Source organism: Elaeis guineensis, chromosome 1 (genome assembly GCF_000442705.2).
Source record: "Elaeis guineensis isolate ETL-2024a chromosome 1, EG11, whole genome shotgun sequence".
Lineage (NCBI taxonomy): Eukaryota > Viridiplantae > Streptophyta > Magnoliopsida > Arecales > Arecaceae > Elaeis > Elaeis guineensis.
The window spans coordinates 99,158,323-99,185,096 of NC_025993.2; the positions used below are offsets into that span (position 1 = coordinate 99,158,323).

The window sequence follows — 26,774 nt, forward strand, 5'->3', positions numbered from 1 at the left end:
CGTTTATCATATATGTTAGTTAGGCATATAAGCTTGCAATTTTGATGGCACTCTATTCTTTATGTGTGTTTTCCAGAATGTAGACAGCCTTCATCTTCGATCTGGTATACCAAGGGAAAAACTTGCTGAATTGCATGGAAATTCCTTCAGAGAACTTTGCCCTTCATGTGGTACCGAGTATGGCTTTTAACTTTGTTCTGTTCTGTAAAATTATGCTTAGCATTTAATGTCTATTTATGTCTTTTTTCATAGCTTTTTTTGCCTTCTGCAAATCATATATTTTTATGGTTGAAATTTGTTATACTTGAGTCAAACATGAAAAAATTGTTCTTCTTACTCTCTGACGCTAATATGTTCCATGGCTGAAGGTACCTTAGAGATTTTGAGGTTGAGACTATTGGAATGAAAGAGACATCAAGACGTTGTGCTGACACAAAGTGTGGAGCCAAACTTAAGGACACAGTTCTTGATTGGGAGGTGATATGCTGTTGATCGAATTTGTTGCATTTCAATATTCAACATGCATAGTGTAGATGCATTCGTTTTGCCACTTGGAATGATTCTTAATGAAAGTATGTCTTTTCAGGTTATTCTTGATAACTCTAACAGATTATTAGAATATAGTATTTCAACAATTTTTTCTTCTAGTTTAATTCAGAAGGACATCTTAAAGTAATTGGTTGTTAGTTATTTGAAATTGATTTTAAATGTATATTTTTCACATTCATGTAATTCAGCAAGAGAGACTTTTTTTCCTTCTATTATTTTGTTGAGATTTATGGAAGGAAATAATCAGCTTGATTGTTTTAACAATTATAGAATGGGTCTTTGACATGATTTTGAAGAACCAAATATTTCTCAAAATGTATGAATCTAAACATCTAATTGCATTATTTGACAATTTCTGTAGTACATTGAGATGATCATTTCTTGGATGTTTTAGAAGGAGTATCATGGACAACTTATTTTTGACCATGCAAATGCCATCTTGGTTGCCCATTCCTTTAGAGTCAAAAACTGGTGGATTTTGCTTGGTATATCAGAAATTATTCATGCTTAGTGGGTTTTGTTATTGGATGGAGATGGTTGGATTTGGCATTACTTTTGAGAGCAAGGTTTTAAAAACCAATATCGGGCTTGGTACCCACTTTGTTTGAATTTATATGGTACTAGGCCATCTTGTACCAAAACACAACATAAGACTTCATAGAGGTCCCATATTAGGAGGGCTAGAAATTGAATTTTTTTTTTTAATTTTTCATGAAATTTTGGGTTTTCTTCTCCTAAATATTAACTTGGTTTGCATTAGCATTCTAGAATTATTTTTAAAATATATGACATGGAATTTCGTACCGATCCGAATCTGCTGGTACACCCTATACCGAGCCGGATTGGTGGGAAACCGGGATGGTTCGGTTGAGGAAAATGGTACGCCGGACGAGGGAGAGGGAAAGAGAGGAGGGAAGGGAGATATGGCACGACGCTGTCGGAGGTTGGCGGAGGGCCACGGAGGCCTTCGTGGCTTGACATCGCCTGATAGGGCACTTATCGAGTGAGAGAGAGGGAACGACATACCGAAGGGAGGCATAGCTAGAAGAGGGGCTGCCAGAGTTTGCCGGATAGGCCATTGTGGCTATTGGACGGCAAAAATCGTGCGGATGGAGCCATGGCCATGGATAGGGGCGATCGTCCCTGTTTACACGTCGGTTTTTTTTTTAAAAACGAAGATGATCAATGAAGCCGGCAATGTGTTCACCGGCTTCACTATTTGATAGTTTTTTTTTGAAAAAGCTAAGAAATGGTGAAGCCTGCAAACCTATTGCCGGCTTTACTCTAATTGGGATTTTTAAAAAATATTCCGTGAAATAGGGGCGATCACCTCTGTTTCATGCTCGTGGCACCGGAGGCTGCGATTGCGTCATTTGGCGGCCACAACGGCCAATCAGAGGCCTTTCGACGGCCTCTCTGGTGGCTTCCCTTCCCCCCCTCTCTCTCTTAGTCGAGTGGCGGATGAAGCGGAGGCTTTCTCGACCCTCCAAGCATATCGACGGCCCTCCTGCGGCCACTGTTGGTGTCTCCTCCAGCCATTGACTCCCCCATCTCCCTCCTGCTCCCCTCTCTCTTTTTCTCCTCCCGGTTCAACTTCTCCTGTGTCGGTTCGTGCCGGTCTAATCTGATATGGATTTGCATCGATCCGTACCGTCAGCCAGCCGGCATGGATTTCGGTACCGAATCTACGAACTTTAATATATGTGATAGGTAAGGGTTTCTAGTGATATGGTCATTTGGTTTTCAATTAACTAATATCATTTATGAGTGAAGAATGGCAAACACAATGTAGTATTGTAAAAGGAAAATCGTAATCACTCATTTTGATGGTCTAATCCCATGTAGAATGTCAATGGCTTTGATACGTCTTGCTGGTGGTCCGGCATGTATATTGTCCCCATCCTTGATGATCATAAGGTGTTGGATAATGACCTGTGTGACTCCTGATGCTGTGGATGTGTGTACATCAAGTACTCTTTAGAGCCTGACCATTTGTACTTGGATTGTAGGAAGCAACATGGTACTCAAATCCCTATATATACTTGTAATGTGCAGAGTTGGATCTCATAAGATATTATAAGTGGAAGAAACCAAAAGGATTGTATGTGGATGGGGCATAATGCTCACTCTAACTATCTAGTCAACCAAAAGATCCACCTTCGACTTACAGTGGAGATCTATTGTCCACTATAGCTATCTGATGCACGGATAAATGTGTCACTGATGTTCACTTTCTCTAATTTATGTAACAACCCCTTTTTTCCTCAAGTCCAAGCTTTTCCATCTGCTCAGCTTCTAATGTGCTAGGTGTGCCATATAATCTTTTTCCCCTGAACATAGCTTTTTGCAATTGAGCCTCCATCCTCTCTAGATATCTATCCCCATAACCTTGATTTTATGTCCCTTGACTGCACCACTTCTGGATCCTTTCTTCCTGTAGGATAGTGTCTTTTTTTTAGATCTAGTTTGAGTATGGGTTCTATGGTCCTTATCCTACGTGGCATGAGTAAACTCTACTTTGCTGGTGAATGTACTAAGCCTTGAGAATAACCACCACTGCCACCTCCTCTAGACTATCCATCCTGGCCATTTTGGCCTCCTAGACCCATCACCTGAACTATTATTATCATTATTGCTGGTATCGCAAGACAATCTGGGCAAGCTAAGATTTGATGGCTTTGGAGTCTTATTGTCATCTTCTCGGATTGGTGTGTTGTCGGCTATCTTAATCGGATCGATGACTAGCAAGTCCCCCTTAGACTTGCCTTTCTCACCATGCTGACTAGCCCTGTAGGCAAGGTTTTAAATCTCGTAGGATGGAGGTATCCCAATATCTCTGTAGAACGGGATACCCCGCTGTCACGTCTTGTTCCGATAGCCGTTCCAGTCATGTATCCTGATAGATATCCTCCATCTCTCTCCCTCTTTTTTTTTTTCTTTTTTTTTTCTTTCCTTCTTTTCTTTCTTTTTCTTCTACCTTCTTTTCTTTTCTTTTTTTCTTTCTTTTTGTCATCCCTTCCTTTCTTTCTTTTTTTCCCCTTCTTTCACTTTCCTTCTTCCTTCCTCCTTTCCTTCCTTTCTTTTTCTCCCTTCCCTTCTTTCTTTTGTTTTTCTTCTTTTTCTTTTCTTTTACTTTTCCATTTTTTTATTTTCCTTTCTTTCTTTCCTCTTTTTTTCTTTTTTCTTTGTATAGATGGGTTTTGGAGTGCCGACCCCATTCCAGTCCTATTTTCTTATAGGAACGGGACGAGACACCCCCTATCCTACTGGGATGTAAAACCTTGCCTGAAGGCTTGTAACCCTTGTCATGACCATAATATCTGGTGATTTAGTTGCTGATCAGAACCCTTATATTGCTTTTGAGTCTCTCCTATCAGGTCTGACTTGTGGTGGGTGAGATATGCATCTCTGCCCAATTGTCTACATGATGCACCCTCAACTCCTTTGCCATGGTTTTGTCCAGTCATGGAAGAGCCCTTGGCTCATCTAGCATCTACATCTCTTGAGACAGCTGATCCGCCACCCATCAAAGCATGATATCTTCCTCGTTATGAATGAAGTCATCTACCAATGAGTCTTTCCATTTCTTTTCCTTGCCCCGATTTTCTGGATCAATCTCATCTTATAGTGTGTGAATACCAAGTTGTGCAGCTGCTTGCTTGTCAATCAATTTCAAACTTTATTATGGATTAGAGACAGGCTACAAGGGGCCTCAGGTGGCAATTTTCCTAGATAGGTGCATGGGTGCCTCACTGCATCCACCACCCCCCTGCGAGAATGACAAATCTCAGGGGGCAATAAACTTTTATGATTTCCTATTAAAATAATTTCCTAAGGGTGCTTGGAGACATCCCACCTACTAATTGTTGAGCTCCATTGTTCTTGAAACTTCACATCTCTTGTGGATTATTTCCCCTCATCAGGTATGTAGGACTGCATGTTAATGCCATTTAAGTGTGAAATATAGTGCATTGCTATGTATATTATCTCACTAATTACTTTTGCAGTGTAGCCATGATCAGGGGATAGTTGCTGCATGAGTGCCTTGACTGCTCAAAGTAGCTCCATATTGAGGCCTTTCTCTTCCACTGGTAGTTTGGATTCAACTTGGAGGTTACGCATAACAAAGCACAAAATTTACAATCATCAAGATGTAAGAAAGATCAGTTAAGTAAACACTTAAGATCATGCTGTTATGTCTGCCAGCAATTCCCTGTCCATTTGCAGTACATCTATCGTCAATGATCTGAATGTAAGGGGATGTTTCCTTATAGCCACTACATCAATACTTTGCTGCTCGGCATCCTGTATCTTTGGATAAAGAAAACCAATCCTTGGAAACTTCTCATGTTCAATCATTTGCAACACTAAATGTAAAGGCTCCACTGCATTTATCACATCTGCACATCACTCCCGGAATGCATTGTTCAGCACAATCCCCTCGATTCTCATGCCATCGACTGAGTTGCTGTACTTGCTTGTCATCCACTTATCGGATGTAAACATAGTTTTCAGACTGGTTTTACGATCGAGGAGGCTCCTTAAAGCTAGGTATTATGTGGCAACTGAGTCACCCCTTGCACTGGTACTTCCTTACCTGTTGCCTCATTAATGCAAGGACCCATGTGTGATTGTATATATACTTTGAGATAGCCTGTCCCTGCTCAACAACTAACTTAATCATGGTAGGTCCCCAATATGCTTATCATCAAATCAACACAATGGGCTGCACATGTTGTCCAGTAAGTATGTTGCATGTCCTTCATTAGATTCTCACCTCACTTGTAGTGGGGACCATTATCTTGTCACCACCTGAATGACATATTGCAGCCCCACATCCTCAATTATTTTCTTCATCAAACCCAGGATGTAATTAGAATCGTGGATCTAAATTAGATGCATCAATTGATGTCTAAAGAAAGTGTGATAATATACTAGGAAGTAAATGATGCTCTTAGTCAGTCCACACCATCCATCACACATCAGTGTGATGCCGTATAATTGATATTGTTGCTTATATCTGTTAATGCACATCTTCAAACCCTCAAGCTCTTTCTTTAAATATAGCCGTGTATCTCATATGGAGTGGGAGGCTCAAGAAACCCCTCAATGCAGCCTAAGTTGATATCTAATAGTAATCGAACCACTTGACTACAATGGCCCCTATCACATGCTTCTTATACTTCTTGATATAGTCATCTATCTGGGGATGTGTGGCTAATGGGTTGGGTTGCCCGATCGATGTTGTAAATGGTGGGACCTAACCTGGTGTTCTTTCCTTCTCTTTCAAAAATGTACTAAATAGGGTTTTGATCCCTTAACAACCACCTTTGGTTGAATGAGTCCTACATGGCTATGTGCCCTCCTTTGAATGTACTCGACCCACCACCTCTCTCATAATGTGAAGCCCCAAATTATGGATGATGCCTCATGTTCTCTTCATACTTCCATTGTGCTTGCGTATAGGCCCGAATAGCCTCCTACATCTTAGAAGCCTCCATATCATTTGGATCAGACTGCCCACTCCCACTACCTTCATCATTCTTGCCATATTGATTATTGGCCTCGATACTCTATGGTCTTGCTAAGGCCGCTTATGTTTGGCCAGCCACTTTGCTTCCTTTAGACTTCGTAAGTAGCCCCTCATTGCTTATTTGACCTCCCTGAGCATCTTGGTACACTTCTGCACAAAACTGTAGTCATCCGCTAGATGTTTCAATTGGGTGAATCCCACTTCCTTTTGTTGTCCATGCCGTAAGAACTATATACCTAATGATCTCTCGGAGCCCATTTTCTGTAGTGTCATGTGGTATCATGCTCATTCTAACTCTTCTTGCTAGAAGCCATTTGCAACTTGAAAATCTGTGCTCCCTATGTATCATCCACTCAAATCAAGATTCACAAGATATTTTTTGATGCATGTTTTATTTTGCTTGAATTTTATCGTATATTATTCATGATTCATAAATAATATTTTATTAATTATTTTAAAAATGATTTAAAAATATACTATTTTTGTCGATGAAAAAATGCAAGTAGTGTAGAGTTGTTCTCACTAATTAATGCATGTTTCATGTTTTTAATAATTAAATCATTTTTAATTTTAAAGTAATTTTTCTAATATGTTAATCAATAAAATATAAGATGACAATTCCATGTTTATTTAATTTAACTAATTTTTCTCATATTTTTATTTGTTCTCCATTAAAAATAGTCTAAAAATCATGAATATCCAATAATTACTGAAATGCATGATAATAAAATTTAAAAATTACATTTATACTTTAGGACATCTGATAATAATATTTTAAATTTTGAAGGATTATTTTATTAAAAATTAATTAAATGATTATAAACTTCAGGATATAATCGTATAAAAGTTGTAGCATGTACATATTATGAATGCATCATGTTGCAATTTTTTCACACTAAATTTTCATATATTTTATTGTTATTAATATTTTGATACAAGATATGTAATTCATTAAAAAAATTTTTGTCAAAGAAAAAAAATAAATATCAACATGTTGAAGGGTGGACATTGTAAGCTGTTGTCCCTACAATATATCCAGAATTCAAATAAAAGAAGTTGACATGGGTTCCTTCTTTTTGCCGATCTTTGCCAACTTTGGGGAAGGAGATTGGAGGGCCTCACTCGAATGAAGTGTCTTTCCCTTATTAATCTATTGGTGACCCCTCCCTAGTGAGCAAAAACCACTCTCCTTTCCCTTCATCCTCTCCTCTTCTTTCTCTACTCTCTCTTTCTTACATTTTGGGGTCAGAAGTTTTCTTACAAGATGCCTAAAGGCATTAGAGTACCCAACTGGGCCCCCTTTACCCACATTTCCCTTTAATAAAAAGATTAAATGAGGCATCCTCATTGGGATGCCTTGGTACTAGTAATATTGGATTCAGTACTGGTTGGTACCAACCCAGTTCAGTCGGGATGATCGATACGAACATCGCCCCAATCAAAGTTTTAAATCTCGTGGAATGGAGGTATCTCCATGGAATGGGATGTTCCACTGTCCTGTCCCATCCCGATCGCTGTCCCGACCATGTATCCCGATAGATATCCTTTTCTCTCCTTCTTCTTTTATTTCTTTCCTTTTTTTTCTTTTCTTCCTTTTTTTTCTTTTTCTTCTATCTTCCTTTCTTTTCTTTCCTTTTTGTTTTATTTTTTTATCCCTTTTTTATTCTCTTTTTCTTATTCTTTCTCTTTCCTTTCTTCCTTTTTTTCTTTCTTTTTCTTCATCATTTTTCTTCTTCTTTCTTTTCACTTTTTACCTTTGTTCATCTTTCTTTCTTTCCTCTTCTTCTTTTCCTGCATGGATGGGTTTCAGAATTCCGACCGTTCCGGTCCCGTTTTCTCATAGGAATGGGATGGAACGGCCGGGACGCCTTCTGTCCCGTCAGGGCGTAAAACCTTGGTCCCAATTGTATTGGCCACTATGGATCTGTCCTGGGGGGACACCCATCTTGGGCTCATTTGGGTGACTTGGGCCCTATCTCGATAGGAATTCTAGTGGAATGGTACGGTGCTGGTGGTACCATCCTATTCCATGACGACTACCATCCTACTCCGCTGTTTTTCCAAACCATATTTGAAAGAGATACTAAAAGTTTGTGACATTTGTTAAGCTATTTCAAGGATGAAAGGAGTTAAATAATTTTATTACTTGCTATTAATGAAGTAGCTCCACATTGGTTTAAAGGAAGCTATTGAGTGGTTCTTTTCAGATATGGAGCATTATGGGTAATGTAAATATATTCTGGTGGTGGACATATTTTTACAACTTATGAATGCTTATGATTAAGCATTTGTATGTGATGTTTAAGTTTACTTCTTGTTAACATGAATACGTCAAATCTGATGATCAGAGGTGAAAGTAGAAGGTGGTTTGCATCAGTTTGGTGCATGTCTTGCAATGCATAATGATGAACCCAAAATGCTACCCAAAATGTTTCTACTATAGTTCTACAACAAGTTGATAGATGGCCTCATTTCCATCTTGTATGGTTTCTTGTTGTAGAATCTTCACCTGAAATGTTCCCCATGGTGATTGATCCTCGTATGACAGCTCTATCATGCAAGGTTTGACATTTCCACCTTCCACTCTGAGCTGATCAATTTAACTTTCTTCTGTCATAATGGTGTAGTAGTTTAACGAGGAGCTTTTGGTTGATGTTTTACCTTAAGGTGCAAGGTTCACATGTCCAGAACTTTACTTAAATATCCATCAATGTGAATGGATGAATAAATCAGTTTTTTAAACCTCAGCCTAGCATTTCAGTCTCTTAGATACTGCAGGGTTAGTAAAATCTATCAACAGATGGACTTGGCCAGCATACCAACAAGATGAGTCGTTATTGAGCTAAAATTAATGCAGCATGGGTCTAATGGTTAGATTTCATTCACTTTTCAGTAAGAGTCAAATTAGAGGCTCCAAAAAAGTAATTTTCCTTTCATGAATTGATATGTGATTTTAATGAGAATCTGAAAACATTACTATAAATTTTGGGAAGCTGTCAGCAGTTTCTTAATGGACTTACAATTTCATCTGGCTTCTTTGTACCACCAGTAGTTGATAATCTCTGGTCTTGAATAATAATAACAAAACAATGCATTATTTCCTTTTCAGGTGGCTCACTTTTACTGAAAACTTAGCTGATATTTATCTATTAACAAATTTGTAGAACATGTATCATTTTTTCAGCATACTGAAAATCTTTTTTTTTTTTTGAATCAAACCTAAATTATTTTTATGTGCATTGCCTAAGGTTATTAGTTGATGATTAAAATATATGAGTCTCCACTCTAGGTTCAATTATATTAGAAGCTTTACAATGTTCCACAAGCATTCCATGCTTCTTTAAAACTTTAGTCAGTTTAGTGTTCAATTGATTTTCCTAGGAACATCATCTAACAATGGATTAAGATTTCTCGAGTTCATAGAATGAACTAGAGAACATGTGTCTCTTTTGATCTCTGGACATCAGATGTGTGCAATAGATACGGTCATTGAATCTTGCCCTGAGATATCACAAGACACTGGACCCTTTAAGCTTCAAGAAATATGTGTATATGTGAATGTGCACTAGTTTCAGTCTATACGGCGTATATTTTCTGTGTGCATATTAGGTTTTTCCTGCCTTCCCAAATGTGTTATATATGAATATGCTTACACATGTCGCAGGATGCTTTGCCGCCTAAGGAGATGAATCTTGCAGAGAAGCATTGTAGAACAGCTGACATTGTGTTATGTCTGGGGACTAGGTAATGGTAACATTCGCACTGGAGCAACAATATTATCACTTATTTAGTGATTATTTCCAGCAATCTGTTTCCATCATTTGAATCACTGAATACAATCTAATTATTCTCCCTAAACAATATGTAAGGAAGTTTGCATTGAGAGTTATCTGATAAACTCATAGTTAAGGTGGCTTAACTATTAATTTCCAAGCATTTCATGTTATCATCCTTACTTCTATTTATGACTATATGAACCTGCAATTCTTGTAAAGAAGTGTATAAGCATGATAAAGTGCATGTGTGCCAGTGATGAGAAATCAGCAACTGCATTCTAAAATTCAGAGTCAAAATAATTCTGTTTGACAAAATTAAAAGGATTAGGTACTAAAAGCTGATGGTTAAAAATGTCAGTGAAGTTCAAAACAATTCTCCATATAATATTGAAGGAAAATACATTATATCAAGATGCTGAATGGAATCAACAGAGATGACAATGTCAAACCAGAATTTGCCAATTGTCTTTTTATGTTGTCAAAAGTAGCTCCAATTGTGACGTACCTTCAAAAATTTTTCTTTAAACATATTTTAACCTTTTCTACTGCCCTAGTATAATCTGAAGTTCACTCGACATAAGCTAGTTGAAATATAACATTGCCCGGTCTTTCATTCCTTTTGTCTTTTTGCTCAAGATAACATGGAGGCATTCACCAGATTATGTGAAGTAGTTAATCCAAAGGGATATGGAGATAGCATATGAAATAACCAGTACTCAACCCAACAGAAGACGAAGATACGGAAGGGCCTTTTGATTGCACTTTGAAGAACACATCCTGATTCAGAGTTCGAGATGATTTTCAAGATAGGGAAAATATAACTCCAGTAGTTCTAGAGGAGCATATACTCAATTTTCTACCTTACCAATTATCAAGTATGAATTGAATGGCCGTGCTGAAAGGAAAGAACTTCAATATCATCTTTGGAGAATTCACAAGATGCTTGACTTTCTGCATCCTTATTCTATCTGGCTATTTTCATTTTTAAAAATATTTTCCTATGGCCTACACTCTTTATTATGCATAAAAAGTTTGCAGTCATATATGACCCATGATGTTCTGCACTGTCCTTTTGATGCTTTCTCATGCAACAGGGCCTTACAAACCCTATCTGTGCAGTTTGCAGATCACTCCTGCTTGCAACTTGCCTCTAAAAACTATCCGCAGTGGGGGAGAAATTGTGATAGTAAATCTTCAGGTATGTAAACTAGCATTTCTGTATTTATTTGTCAAATAGTATTAGGCCATTAACACATTGCAGCAGCACTTTTTTTTGAAATATTTATACATGAAGAATGCTGTATATAGTAAAATATTAAGATGCAAAGCTCCAACTTAAAGATAACCTGGTGTGCAGATGACAGTATGTAGGGCAATAAACTTTGTTTTCCCTAGTTGTCTTTAGACATTCACATCTACATATCTTACTAATTGCACTTGCCTATGATTTTTAACGTAACCTTTTCCATCATGATCATATTTCCTCTGCAACAATAGGATAGTTTTGTCTGTTCAGGAATATTCTCAGTGGATAAGCATGTGAATAATCTGCATGCCTCCACCATGTAATAAATCGAACTATCGAAGCATCTATTTGCTGTGCTGCTGCAAAATTGTCTATCAGCTGATATTGAGGTGCTTCAGCAATGAGTACTTTGGAAGTGAGGTTGGCAGAAGCTACCTTATGTTGCTTTTTGGTTAACATGTTGCTGCAGGATTGGCAGAAAAGAAGTGACAGGTTGTGCTGTAGCTATGTTCAATCTTCAGTCAGTACTGAATTCTCCTAATTTGATCATTAACTAGTATTCTACCTATAATTTGACTCTCCTATCTGATAACGGGCTCCTATTCAACTTATTTGACTAAAACCAGAAATCCTATTTAAGAAACAAGCCTACCGCTTGGGCCCATGCTACTATTCTGTATGCTGTAACGTGAACAGTGCCATGAATATTAAACCTTGCACAGGAAGTTCCATATACGAAATAGAACTTGTTACCGTTGTCATAACAAACCAATCTTCCCGACTAACTGGGTTTGGCTTTGTGGGTCTTCATTTGCCAATCATTCCCATATAGGTTGACTGCTAAAGTTGTAATGACTTAATTCAAACATCCACCACCATCAGGTCAGGTTTGGGTGTGTCGCATAAAATAGGAGATGCCCTAGCATTCACAAGTGTCAATTTTCATTCTGTTTGATACTCTAATATGCATTTCACAATTATCTTCAAATCTAATATCGATCTTTTACTTTTACCATCCATTTATGACTCAATTTATACAAAATAAAACTCTCTAAATCTACAGAAAACTTGGGCTGTAAGTCCCTTTTTGTTCGTTGATTCTGAATCTTTGATGCTCTAGATACCAAGATTTGCTGTCTCGCTGCTAGACACCATAGCGTTACCATGCTGGTACAATGTCGGTATGCTTGATAAGGGGGTTAGTTTGGTATACAGGGACTTGGTACACCCTCATTCTGAGTCTCGATTTGGTATTGGTACAGTATGGAACTCTTAGCATGGGATGGTACACATTAGTGGGTGAACCTTGCTAGATACTCATGTACTCCTTCAATTCTCTGGACAGCTAGATATTGTTCTTGATCATCCTTGATCTTCGTCCAATGGCCAATCTAAGCTCTTGACTGCATGATTCCATAATTGCGAGAGAGCCTATGCATACACAATCCAGGCAGCTGCTTTTCATAAACAGTTCCATCCACCTTTTCATCTTTATCATGCATCTAGTGCACATGCACCCCTGATATTATGTACCTGATGAAGTTGCTCTGTGTTGTCAGGGCTATACAGTATATCTGCATCCGTAGGTCATCAAATCATGTAGAAAAAAAACTTGTATATTGATTTCCAAGGTGTAGCATAACTGAATCATTTTACATGTTGTTTTATTTATATAAATAATCTCTCGTCTCCTATATCATGTGTTTATCTTTGAACTTTATTGGCCGCATTTTCTTTAATAAACTTCAATGTTAAAGAATTTTGAGAGGCTAGATTTCGAAACATGCTCGAATTTGACATGATATCAAGCTTTGGCATGCAAATGTAAAGATTCTATCACAGTATTTCAAATTGCCTTTTTGCATATTATTTGTGCATAGACATGAGCACAGTTTTCTGTACAGAACCTTGTTATCCTCTAGGCTAGATTCTTTAGGCCAAGAAAAATTTTGGAGGGTAATTTCCAGGATAGATGAGCTAAAAATCTGACCAGCAAGCTAGGTCTCTGTATCTGCTGTCCTTCTAGGTTTCATTGCAGGCCCCTACCTTGCCTGCCGTTTCCTCACCAAGGGATTTAATATTGGTTCTTAGAGTTCTGACATCAAAATGATAGTTACCTGTAGATATCTGGTAAGCCTTCCATGAAACATTCTCCATCTAGAGTTGAGTGCACATAGCTGACAAAATTTTGTTGAGGAGGCTAGAATGGTGGCGGTGATGATGGTCATAAATCCTAATTATATATACATATATATGTGTATATAGATTTGTCTATGACTCCACGTGCTAGTTTTCTCTGATTACATTCCTTCATTTTCTTTTTTTAAGGGCACATGGATTTACAATATTATGGCTTGATAGTTTTTCGAAGCTTCATCTTTAGTTCTATTAAATACTGAAGCACTTGGTTTTAATATTTGTATCTATTCTAGTTGCATCTCCTTTTTTCCTCGTCCGTGGATGTGGATCCTCAAACACCTGCACTAGTGACTGTAGTTCCTTTGGCTTTTGTCAGACAGCTAAATGGTCCCTTTGGCTTTTGTCAGACAGCTAAATGGTCTCTCTCTCTCTCTCTCTCTCTCATTATTATTGTTATTGTTGTTGTTGTTGTTGTTGTTGAGGGCTAAATGATCTTTCACAAGCAAGAACACAAGTTGACAAATAAGGTGGATGTTTTCATGTAATGTGGCCTATTTATGATAATCTCATTGGCATAGATTATAAGATGAGAGCCAGTTTTGCGTACTCTCTGATATACCCTTTTTTTCCAAACCCTTTGAGCAAATCCTAGCTCTTTCTTCATCAAAATTCTTGTTTCTTTGTTTGCATCGATGCAGATAATTTGATTATCTCAGCTGCTTCTTTACCATCTCATCCTTACTTTGTGCACCTTTTCTATTCCTCCATTACACTTGTGCCAAATTGCACTTGTCATTATACTAGACGTGTGCTCTGACTTCATGCATGTAGGAGATTTAATTTTGTAATGCTTCTTCTCCATTTTTACCTAATTCAACTAGTATCTTAGCCTCTTTACATGCATTTGCCCTGAATTTGTGTTTTTATTTGTACTACATCCACCTCAGTAAGGTTTGCTATCTCCGTACCAAACCCCATACCAGTACTATCTTATTACAGTGTTGGTACGTGGTTTGGTACGATACGAAATGGCGTATTGAGTATCAGTACGGGACAAGATGTTGTATTGGTACAAGATTGGTACAGTCCGGTATTGGGATGTACTGGGTAGTTTGGCATGGTGCGGCATTCCATGCACCTTAGTTTATATTCCTTTTGTTATTCTAAGCCTTTGATGTGCAATCTTAATAGGATTGAAAAGTAAATTTCATATTACCAAAGATTGTGGTTCAAATAGAAGGGAATATTTACAAGATTGAAATTTTAGTTGCATGTTGTCAAAAATTGTGGTTCAAGAAGAAGGGAACATTTGTGGATGAGCCACAGAGTTTATCAAAGAGTTAAATAAAATTACGTAGGAGGTAGGGGAACTATATGGAGGATATTGTTAGGAAATATAAGAAATTTGAAATATGGGGAAAGCTGCAAGCTGCTGTCAACATACAAAGCATATATTTTCAAGCAAAATTTGATTAGAACATGTCTTAAAGAATTTTAGCTGAGAGAACTTTACTAGCTTGCTTGCTCTATATTGTTTTTTGTCTGAGTTGATTATCCTATATCCACATAAGAAATTAAAGGTTACAAGGAAAAAAATATTCATCTATGTTTAGTTCATCCATTTCAATCCGAATTTTTTAAGCACTAGAGAGAAAATTGTATTTGTTAATACAAAATTTCCCAACCAGTCTTAAGTATTCTATTTTGAATTTTTGCAGCCAACTCCAAAGGACAAAAAGGCTAGTTTGGTGATCCATGGACTAGTAGATAAGGTATCTAGTTTTATGATTATAAAGAATATCTCTTTAGCTATCCTTTTCTCTGAGTTCTTTGCCTCCTAATGCAGGCTACTTATTGTTTTTTTTTTGGGAATTTTTACACTTTTATAAGATAATACACTTTGGCAAGGTTTTAACTCTGTTCTGGTTTTCCATCAGAACAGTATGATATGAGTATGGTACGGATGTTGATGGTACATATCAAAACTGTCACTTTCCGAAAAATTAAAAACATCTCAATATTGGCAAGTACAGTTGGTACAATACTGCCTATATACATTGATATGGACTGGTATAGATCAGTACAGTTGGTAAGTACTAATATGGCTGTTTCAGCATCTTGACACTTGTACCAATGCCAGTTCAGTGCTGGAATGACTGGAATGGTATGATACTGGTGGTACCATCCCGTTTTGGCAGTTTCTGAAACCATGCGCTTCAAAAGATCATTTTGCTGAGTTATATAGTTGAAAACATTTAAGTGAATGCTTGAGGAAGTCTACCTATGCCTACACAGTTAATAGCTCACGTCAAAGAGTAACAAAAATTAGATCATTCATCTGGTTTAATTAGTGTCCAATTGTAGATGGCAAGAGAATCCTTGTGTATGTTAATGCAAATCTTGGGATTGCTATAATCAGATAGAGCTAAAATAGGATTTCTGACCAACAAAGTCAATCTACAGTGTTAGGTTGCTGTTTGAGAAATCTAAATGCACCTATCCTATATGGATATAACCCTCTGCACTTATAGCAAGTCAAGGGTAAGCATAGCAGCTGCCAGTTGTCAGTAATCATTTATATGGTAATGCCTTTGTTTAGAAAGCAACTATTTAGTGCTTATGAGGTTTGCCTATTGTTTGAAGCAATTATATTGTTAAACTTTAACTTGACAGAGATCTAACATGCTGTCACTATTCACTAAGATAGAAGACATCGATCTCTCTATGATCTCTGGGTAGCTTGGGTGTCAGGAGCATATTGCAGTCCCTATATGAGTTTTTCTAAAGCATATATTAAAGAAGTATACCAGAACACCAAAAAAAAAAAAAAAAGGATATAGTAAAAGGAAAGTTACAGAAAAATTCAGTAAATTGGCCATTCTCATGCCAATGGCATCTTTCATGTGGCATTTACGCCTGGGAGTTGTACCATCGAATGGACTATTTTATGCCTCCACAATTCATTTAGTTTATGCTGGATGAGTAGATTAACATCAGGAACAACTAAAACCAAGATTTCTATATTGCTCAGCTTGGTGTAGGCGCCACAGAGCATATCAATATCCTTTTTTTTTTTTTTTGTACCACTCTGTTTGGTGTGGATTGGGTGGATCACCTTTCACAGTTAAGAAAAGTTAAAAGCAAAAGAATAAAAGATCCTCCTACTACTGCTCCTCTTCCTCCCCCTTCCTCTCCATGTGCCATGTCTGCCCATCACCTCTCCCACTACCATCTCTACGTCTTCCTTGCCCTCACCCTGCCACCCTCTTCTTTCACTGCTAGTGTTTCACCTTCATCATCACTAACAAACACCCTCCAGTTCCCCCATCCTAATAGATTGGTTGGGGAGGTGGCCAGCAAGGTTTTGGTATAGTCAGTGGGGGCTCTTGGTGGTGCACTTGAGGGAGAACCATTGGTGTCAAAGTTGTCAAACATGGAGAACCGCACTGAAGGTATCAGAGGTGGGTGCCACACTTGAGGCGTTGACCAAATATATCAATTGAAGGAAAGTAATTAGAAAAAGCTTTCCATTTCTTTTCGAGTTAAGAAAGTCAAAGTGAAATAGGAAATAAATTGCCATATCACAGCTCCCTTTTCTTCCTTTTCCCCCCCAAATCTCCCATGGTTGTTCTTGCTTCAACTACACCAACAACTACTCATTACCACACTCCAGAAGTGGTAATAGATGGCCATGGCCCACACTCCCTTTCTAAACCTGGCATGACCAACAATGACGAATTCTTCCTGTCTCATCTCCTTTTAGGTTAGGGAGGTGAGGGAATTTTTGGGGAATGAATGGAATCAGTGTAAGGGCTGGAAATAGGATATAGAGGGCAGGATGACGATAGAGCTTTGATTCAGAAGGCAGGGTGAGGATATGACATGGTGAGGTGGGGGAGAAAATGGGAGACAGGTGGCGGTGATAGGAGTTTCAGACTTTGGAGGGGAGGTGATGGAGGAGTGGAGGGTTTGTGATGGAGGCATTCTATTATGTTATCTCTCTGTTTTCAATTAGCTTTCCAGAAAACGGATTTCTTGACATCAACTGAGATAAGATTTTGCATCTGAACAGTGGTGTGAAGGCAACTATGGTCACGAGATTTAAGAGGGTAAAGGAAGAAGAGGGAATGGTGAGCCCATGAAGTCTTTTATTTTTTTGCTTTTACTTATCCTAACTTGGTAAGGCTGTTCACTGAAGTCATGCCTGAAGGAGTGGCAAAAAACCAATGTCGATCTGTCCTGTGGGTCTGTGCCAAGCTGAGTGGCTGCGAGACATCGGTTTTAGTTGTTCTTTGTGTTGGTCTTCTCATCTAGTGGTGGAGGTTAAAACCATCTGCCTGACATTATGGAGCCTGCAGGCTTCAGTGCTTCATGAAAGATGCCATTCGTGCAAGAATGACACCTTTACTGAATTTCTGATATTTTTCCCTATATTAAATCTACTTTATAATGATTAAACTTTTAATCTGTCCCTCTTTTCAGTTATCCTAGTATTTGAAAAAAAAAATGATCGATGCACATCATTGAAATTTTCATTTATATTTGGTTATCTTTGGTTTTTGTTGCTTTATTAATGATGGAATGAATCAGAACAGGTAATTGCAGGTGCCATGCACCTCCTTAATCTACGGATTCCGCCTTACATCCGCATTGACTTCGTCCAGCTCAGTCTCTCTCATTCCCCAAAAAGTAAGGTTACACTCCTTTATTCTGATTTTCTAGTTTCTTTTTCAACTTCTGTTTGAGGATTCATTAATATATGGCTAAAAGTCAAGGACTCTACAAATGTTCCAAGAATGCTGGTTAATAGAAACTGCAATTGACTGCAAGCTGTTTGTAGTTCCTCAGTGAAAATTACTATATATAATTCTGTGGCCTTAACATGTGCAGCCAACATTGTAGTTACATGTAACATACCAATGCAATGTAAGCAACTTGTATTTCACTCTCTCTGATGTCCACAGCTCAATTCTTTTGATTGGTATGGTATTGTGATGTAACATGAAATTTGCACAATGAGGGATTTACTCTATGGCATATTATAGTGTCTAAGAATGAAAGAGATTGATAGAGGGAGTGCAATGACAGTTTTGAGAAATATTGAACAGAAACATAGCATCGTGTTGGCTAAAATTTAAGATGATGATCAGAATCTATAGACAAATGACCAAGGTAATGCTTGTTAAGAACTGCCAGATGGAAGTTAATACAACAACACAAGCCTAGGAATTTTCTCATTTCTCAAGTTTGATATTTCTCCTTCACAACTCATCAATTTGCCCTCAGCCCAACTTGTTTGACTGGTATGCTTGCACCGTGTTAATCATTAATCTGATAGGATAGCCCTCATAGAATGTGTGCAGCCACCTGTCATATACTAAATTTTTTTTGCTATCATCTTTGATCTTACATTTCCATGTTACTTAAGAAAGACATGACTTTTAAATAGAAGTTTACCTAATTATCCTACTACCTTCCTAGTGTGTATAGGTTTTTCACAACTAAATTCTCAGTGATCCTGCCATTTCTAATTTGTGCATCTATTTTTTTCTCCTAACATTAATTTTCTTGTCATACAATCTCAAGCATATGAGAAATCAATAATATGATCCTTTGATTAGACAAACTATAAAATCTCTTGTGGTGTCACTGACTTGGAGCGAATCTGCTATTCATCTTTGATATAGTGTTGAGCATTCGGATATCAAAAATATGATTCCCAGTTTAGGCAGTTTTAAGCCTTTAATGGATTCACTTTCTTTGTACACATTTGCTATACACCTTTGCATAACATTGTATGCCTGGTTTTAGTCATCCCCATCTTTCTTTCGATCATTATCTTCTCTTGAACTCTTGCTTTTGACTTTTGACATCCTCCCATTCTTTTTAAGTCTAATACTTTTGCTTTTGTTTCAGAGATTTGTATATGCTACATTATCTCGATATATAGGTGGATAGGACACCCAAGGTCTCGTTATTATCTTTCTAGTAGGTTTATGGTTGCACCTCCCTGTATTTCTCTAATTGTTGCTATGTGATTTACAATCAATGTGTACTAGCGAGATTGGTTTAAGCTTTAAACAATATTTGGGTTTTCTTAAGCTTTCATTTTGTTTATGCAACCATTTCCATCAAGAGTTAAAAAAATTATAGAATGATTCTAAGGTTCCTATATGACAATAGGCTACAGCTAAGTTGCATTTTATTCTTGGACATACTAATGTTTGAGAGCTTGCCTTCTCCAATCATTATTCATGGAAAGTCTGTATTTTTTGATGGTTGAATCAAGCAACACAAAGCTCAGATGGTGATAAATTGTTTTATTTAAAGGCATGTCATTGCTTATGAAAAAGTTATTAATGGTAATGAAGTTTTTTATTCAAATATTAAATGTTGTGGTTGTTTGTAAGTCCCTTGTCTGGATGAACTGAAGAGAGCCTCTTTCATGGGGTTCTATATAAGATCTGCATGTCCTATCCTTCATCATTCTCTACGAATTTAGAAGCTGATTATAATCAGGACCATCTCCTTTCAATGCCTTCTAATTGGTTCAAGGATTTTAAATTTTTGTCATGAACCTATCTTATGATAGAATGTGTGAGTTTTTTCTTACAAAACCCACCCTTCCCTTCAAATTTGAGGATAGGAGAATTGCATCCTGAAACCTGGTTCTCTCTTTTTGGTCATGGGATGGCCAGAATCAACCCGAATTGCTTTGAACCAAGATGAATTGAGCAGTTTCTCTCGGTTCAGGGTTGTTTAGGCTGGTTTTCACGGGTTCTTTAACCAAGAGGCCAAACTGACCTGGTTGCACACTGGTTCAGGTTAGCATTCCCCGAACCACTTGGTTCGGGTTGGTTTGGCAATCCATGGAATGAAGGCTTCAAAGCTCTCGATTGAGGCTAAAAGAAAAAGGAAAGGCATACTTAGCATTCATAAGGCTCAATAAGATATGGTTAGCAACCAATGGGTTGAAATTGGGTAAACAAATTAAGGGATGAGAAGTTGCTTTTAGGGATCAAGAATAACATAGAATAGTTAGCTTATGCAAATTGGTCCAGAAAGCAAAAGGAAAATGGATAAATTCCTAATCAATATATCCAGCTTGTAAGTTTCATCAGGCGGGTGAAGAGCATATTGCACCCAAGGAGAGGAAGATCGCTTCAAGCACTTTGGATGATAAGGCCTTCCATACCATTTTCTCAAGACTCAAGCTTTGTTAAAAGTGAAGAAGCGACCCTCCATAGAGGCTGGTCAGATTGTCACCATCCTATAGCATTCATTGACTCCATAATAAAGTAAATGTAAATAATCTTTAAAGATATATCATTTAAGACCACTAATGGACTGCTCTCTTAAAGTCTTATGACTCCATTGATATTGAAAGCCTAGTTGTTGGTGTTATGGTAACGAGTCTACTTGTATGAATGATGTGGACTACTAGTCTCATACAATCTTCAATCTTTGAAGGTCATGAGATGGTAATACGCAACTGTGATTCCATGAAATTTTAGTGGCAAATATTGATTGTGTGCACTAGGTCACTGGAACATTCAGTGAAATATATTTGTTGGAGGACTCTCATCTTATCAGTTGGGCGCCACACTAAGGAAATTGTATTGTAGAACCTACATACAGACTAATATATAATCCATGTATAGGCATTTATTGGATGAATCAATTTGCACATAAACAATATGCCTGTACTACGGAGGTTTAGATTACATTTTCCTTTCATGGTCTACCTACTGTATGTTCTTTTGGAATTGTGTGAGAAACATGTGTTTTTGTTGTTATATATTATAATTTATTTTCACTAAATGTTTCATCAATTTGATTTTGTGGATCCTTTCAAAACCATTTATGAATCTTGATGATCCCACATTTGCCTGAAGTTGCTTCATTGGCTTTACAAATATGTTACAGATCAATAAAAGCAGATTAACTTTTAACAAATTTTCCTTTTTCCTTGGACGTATCATGCTCAGATAATTTCTATGCACCCAACCTTTTTTTTAATAAGATTTTTTTGGCAAAATTCCGTTCTATGCACATCTCGTTCTGGATTCTTCCTCTCAACTTCACTTAAATTTTGTTGGTTTCTTGAAAAATCTTTGGGCTGTCCTGATTTATATCAAGAGAGGAGAGAGATCCTCACCCGACAAATTTGTTTTTATTATTTTATTCAGAATTTTATTCTTGAAAATGCAGAGAAAACTTATGTTAAATGGAACCTCAGAATTGCAAGCGTACATGGACAGAGAGCCCCATTACCATTTCTGAAATCAGTTGAGGTAAAAAGTAGAAATAATGTACATATTTTTACAACTTGTGCACAGACATGGAGACACATACATATTTGCATGCAACATACATGTTATATATCTGTATAATTAAATATGTGCTTATATATGTATATATATTCGTTTATGCTTGTAATGTTAGCTAGGTTTTTCTTCATGGTCAGAGCAGTTTCTCGACTCCTGGTGCATTTCTTTTTTCTTTTGATTCTTGTGCTGATAAGTGAGGTTTTAGAAGGAGTTTCAAATTTATATAGACAACTTAAGTTGCAGCAAACTTTTCTCCTTGTGTGCATGCATGATATTTGAAATCTGCAAATTTCATTTTCTAAGTTCAGATAACAACTGGTCTACCTATTTAACAGAGAAATCTGAGCCTGTCAAAAACTGGCAAGAAAAATTATTGTGAGGGTCAAGTGGGTTGCTAGTTCCTATGGATACCACCACTTCCCACTCCTAAGATATATTGTTTGCTGTAGGTCCATCTTGGAGAAACTAACACTGTACCATTCTCGTGAAAGAGTGAAGAAAAGCTGGACAATGTAACTAATCTTGCAAGATCAAACTCTCTGTAAGGCTAATGATTCCTTGAAAACATAAAAGTTGAATGGTGATCAGATGACCTCGAGAATGTCATATCTATGTTAGGTTGATTGTGGATAAATTGGTAGTAGATCTTATATTTGCTTGCTCTAGCCATGAACAACTGACAGATCAAATGGAATGATACTGATTATGGTCTTAAAGAAAATTTTGACTAATGTCTAAGTTTATGTTGGACACAACATTCTATCTATGCATAAGAAGCAAGAAAAAAGGAATTATATATTCTATTTTTAGTTGTTTACTAGGAGACGGGATTTGTGCTATATTGAATGATGAGTCAAAAAATATGACATTCCTTGCTCTGATGGATCAACAAGCAATGACATCATTGGCGAATCAGCATCTTTGGATGTGAGCTGGAGTTGAGATGCTGAAAGAATGAAGGTGCTAGAGATGATGCCATAATACCATGAATGCTTTGAACTTCAAAAAGTTGTTGACAGAGCAAGCTGAGCAAGTAGGAATGATGTGATTTTTTATTTTTTTAAACGTTTGTAATGATGTAATTTTGTGCTACTTACATTTATTCATTGCCTCATTCATGTCATTTACATCTTATGTGAAAGGGTTTGGCTGATTGTGGTCTGAGGTATTGGGTCTTTGCCCAATTTTTGGATGATTGCATCAATACATTACAATGCATCCAACACTTGTTCTTTATATTTGAAAGTATCAAATCCAAGATTTAAAATCTTGGTACCAATAGCTGTATAGGTCGTATACCAGACTGGGTTGGTACTAGCACATACTGTACCTAACTGACACACATTGAAACACCAAAGCTGGTATATGTTCTCTTTTGTTTTTTGTTTTTCTTGTACCAGTACAAATGACATTCCAAGTATCAATCCTTCACTGGTTTGGTACATATGTTCTGGTACTCAAAATCAATGATCAAAACTCTATGATCTTTTTCAATAATATGCCAAGTTCTCAATCACATGTTCTGACTGTTCCATGATCCCTGTACAAATATATTTCTCTGAATGGTTTTCGGCTGTACATTTTGCGGAATTGTTGCCAAAGTGATTTGAATGCCAACAAAAACTAATTGTTGCTGGATTTGTGCATTTCTTTAGGGTTTTATGTGCATGACTCTTTACTGATATCATATTGGTTGTATGTTCATTGATTAGAGTGCATGATTCTTCACTGATATGATATTTGTTGTATGTTCAATCATTAGAGTACAATGTTGGGCTTGTGGGTTTCTCTTTACATTAGTGAGGTGCAATAGATCGACATGGACAAGATTGTATTTTCTGATCCCAGATATTTGTGGCTGATGCTGTAGTTTCTCAGTATCTGGATGTTACAACATGGGGGTCTATGTGGACAAGCATGGATGCTTTAGCATGCAATAGGGTATCATGTGAATGTCATAATTTTTTAGTACATCATGCATGTTTTTTGGCACATGCATTGACCTTGCAAACATGAACATGCATGTTCACTAAATCATATCCTGTTACTCCCGTCATCCTTGGGAGAAAACAAACTGTTTACCATCTATGAACCTTCAATAGCTTAACAGTATAACCAGTTTCCTATTACTTTGTTCACCTTTCTGTTTATGCATGTTCAGTTTTACCAAATTGTTGGCTGCTGAGTTCCCTTATTTAAATAATTATGCAATTGATATTTTGATTGCTGTCATAAAAATACATGGTTTCTTAGTTGACACTGACATCAACTTAATTTCTGTAAGGTTTCCTTCCCCGAGAGACCAGACTTGAAGACTGCTTTCCTACAAAAGCAGCCTTTTTATTTGAAAAGGTTTCTTGCATAAGATCATTCAGTGGACAACTTAGTTTCTTGCTCCAGTCTTGTCTAGAGTTCTTTTTAATCCATTAAGATATATTTTCTTGACCTATTGTTTATATTGTAGAGAGACATTAAGGAAAAGACCATTCAAAATGCTGTTGACATTCAACTTTAGTGATGGTTGTGGCTGTCCATGTACTACAATTGAGTGGCCCATCAATTTTCAGGTGAGAAATTATAGGTTAGTCCATTTGATGTTTGTTGCTATTTTACATTTTTACTTCTATCTGGAGTTCTCTTTTGAATTAGAGAGGCTAAAATAATTGTGGTTGACTTGCTACTCTTCTGACTTATTATTATAGCATCTATTCAGTAATCTCTTGTATCATTCAACTGATGCACTCTCAAGTATTTTTATTGAAATACTTGCTCTCCATTTTTGTGTGAGTCAGCAGTCTTGAGCACATTGACCTACAATGAAATTTCTATTATAATGATCTTGTTTAGATCCCCCTGTTTGACGAGATGCCATACTACTGCATCATTAGAGAATTGATGTCTATTAACTGTTATTGGACTTGGCCCAATGTCATTCTGTGCTCCTACCTTTTTTAAAATGCCAGGGAAATATTTTTTAATAATCTTGTTTTAATTTTAGACTGAAAAATCGACAAATCTTGCTTATGCTTTAGGAACCTTTTTTTTTTTTTGGGTGTATATATAATAGCATATAAACTGGTTATCAGATCTTTATACTAATTCTGTGGGTTCGCCTTTTAACATAAAATCTCTGACATGTATATTATCCTCATCTTTGATATGATGATAATTATATACCTCTGAAGTATAATCAAGGTATCTTATTGGAAATATAGAATCTGAGAAAGATTCAGAGAAATTTCCAGCCTCACCATGCTGGTTTCTGTGGGCAGCTTTTTCATTATATAGGACCCAAGTGCTTCCACATGTTGAATTTTGGAAATGATGAATGTCAATACCTTAAAGAAGTTAGAACTGAAACTACCCGAAGAAAACAAGTTAAAACTAAACCGTTTGTTAGATTTTTGTATTTATAGAAGTGGTAAAATATGGGCCCGAGTTAGTTTGTACAGTCCTTCAGTTTGGGCCACCAATTTTGAATTGATAATTATGCTTCTAAATGTGTAATTGTTTTTCATATTTTCGTGTAACTTCAACATGGTTGTCTTGCCTTGACTTTACTTGCTGTTGTAACATTGTGTCTTCCACTTTGTTGAGACATACATGCCTGGCCAATATCAGTGATGTTAAACTAATTATTGTCTTGGAAAGAAAAAGCAAAAAAAAAAAAAAAAAAAAAAAAAAAAAACAGAAAGTGTACATGGAATTTAAATTGAAGATATGAGCACTTCATGCTGTGCAGGTTACAAAGGACAATTTAGTTCGTGATAAAAATGAAGTCCTTCCAGAGCTCGGGGATGCGGCAAACATGGAATCTCATTCTGGCCAGCATGCTGTTTTGGAGAGAAAGGTCAATCCCAGGTCCGAAGTCACCGTATATGCTATTGTGACAAACATTCGTAGGTATAATGGTCCGGAAGAGGCCAATGGAGTACTTGAGATCACCCCTAATGGCAATAGTAATTTGATTAAGAGGTACGGTGAAGGTGTGAATGGCGGCCAAACGTCTCAGAAAAGACCCAAGTGGACATGAGCACCTGCCTTTTGGCTGTTTGGTCTTGTATATAAGATGATGTAGTACTAGCATTAGGAAAACTCCAGTAGACTGATTATTAGGTACTGATAGAATGGAATTTTGGTGCATATACTTGGATAGGTTGGGTGAAGTTGGCATACCACCTCCTAATCTGCAATTGTTAAAAGGGAAAAAGGTATCTTGAAATATACTGTCCTGTAAAGTTTCTTATTTCTTAGAAGCTAAAATATATTTAATTTAAGGATTTTCTTTCACTTTGCTGCTGGTGTTGCTTGGATGTGAATAGCGAAATGAGTAATGCTTAGTTCCATTACCTTAAAAATTGATTTTGCATCCATCACCACCTTGTTTTGTACTTACGCTAACTGGATGATGACCTAAAGTGCAGCCATTTTATCATAGATTGACTTGATCATGTGGATTGAAGTACATGGAGTTGGAAGATGTGGGTGCAGAATACTGCCTCTTGGATCACCTCACCACCTCTTGTTTGGGAGCTTCGTAAAGCGATCATTGAACTCCAATTTGTTTGATCAGTAAGAACTTACGGACTAGTGTTGATTTTGGAGCACTAGCTACAGTTGGGATCATTCTTGTTGTTGCCTTGTGCCCCAGAAAATTCTGTTCCAATCAAACTATTATATGCAGATCAAGCCCATTTGACAGAAAAAATGCGTGGGCATAATTCTTGTGGGTTGATTTATCTATCACAGCTGCAGCTTATGCTGTGATCTTTCTAATGGTTGGCTTCTTGGATGCAGGGACCGGTGAGTTGATTTGATTTGTTTGGACTTATCTTACTTTCTGTAACCTAACCTTTGGTCGGGTGGTGGGGGCTACTGCCACCTCTTTTGCCCTTCTTTTGGCATGGTATCTAGTTCCCAGTTATCCAAGCTACCTACCCACCAAACGTATCCAGCAGGGTGTAAGGTAAAGAGGGAGAGAGCTGCAGAGGGAGGTTTTAGTCTTAGAATCGTCTCCTGCTGTGGGAAGAAGATAAGGCCTGTAGCCCTTGGCCACTACATGTCTACTTGTGGTCAAGATGGCTGAACTGGTTCTTCAGGCAGGCACAGCAAAACAAGGCACCCACCAGAAAAGTGCCATGATATGTGCGGCTGAGGCAAGTTCCATAGCCTACAGATAAAATTAGGGCTGCAAATGGTTT

The 26,774-nt window shown here is 37.3% G+C and overlaps 1 protein-coding gene across 3 annotated transcripts in view; it reads left to right on the top strand.

Annotated features, from left to right (window-relative positions):
• LOC105061056 (NAD-dependent protein deacetylase SRT1) overlaps window positions 1-25,863 on the top strand; it is a 39,149-nt gene extending 13,286 nt beyond the window's left edge. For 2 of the 3 annotated variants that reach the window (XM_010944988.4, XM_073257283.1), the window contains exons 5-14: window positions 77-177; window positions 369-477; window positions 9,747-9,826; window positions 10,978-11,056; window positions 14,962-15,015; window positions 17,839-17,932; window positions 21,455-21,537; window positions 23,858-23,925; window positions 24,038-24,140; window positions 25,316-25,863. In XM_010944988.4, coding sequence (XP_010943290.1) covers window positions 77-177; window positions 369-477; window positions 9,747-9,826; window positions 10,978-11,056; window positions 14,962-15,015; window positions 17,839-17,932; window positions 21,455-21,537; window positions 23,858-23,925; window positions 24,038-24,140; window positions 25,316-25,606 — 1,062 coding nt within the window. In that variant the 3' untranslated portion in view covers window positions 25,607-25,863. The remainder of the gene's footprint in view (window positions 1-76; window positions 178-368; window positions 478-9,746; window positions 9,827-10,977; window positions 11,057-14,961; window positions 15,016-17,838; window positions 17,933-21,454; window positions 21,538-23,857; window positions 23,926-24,037; window positions 24,141-25,315) is intronic. The other variant, XM_073257279.1, reaches the window with a different exon arrangement.
• Window positions 25,864-26,774: the final 911 nt, after the last annotated feature.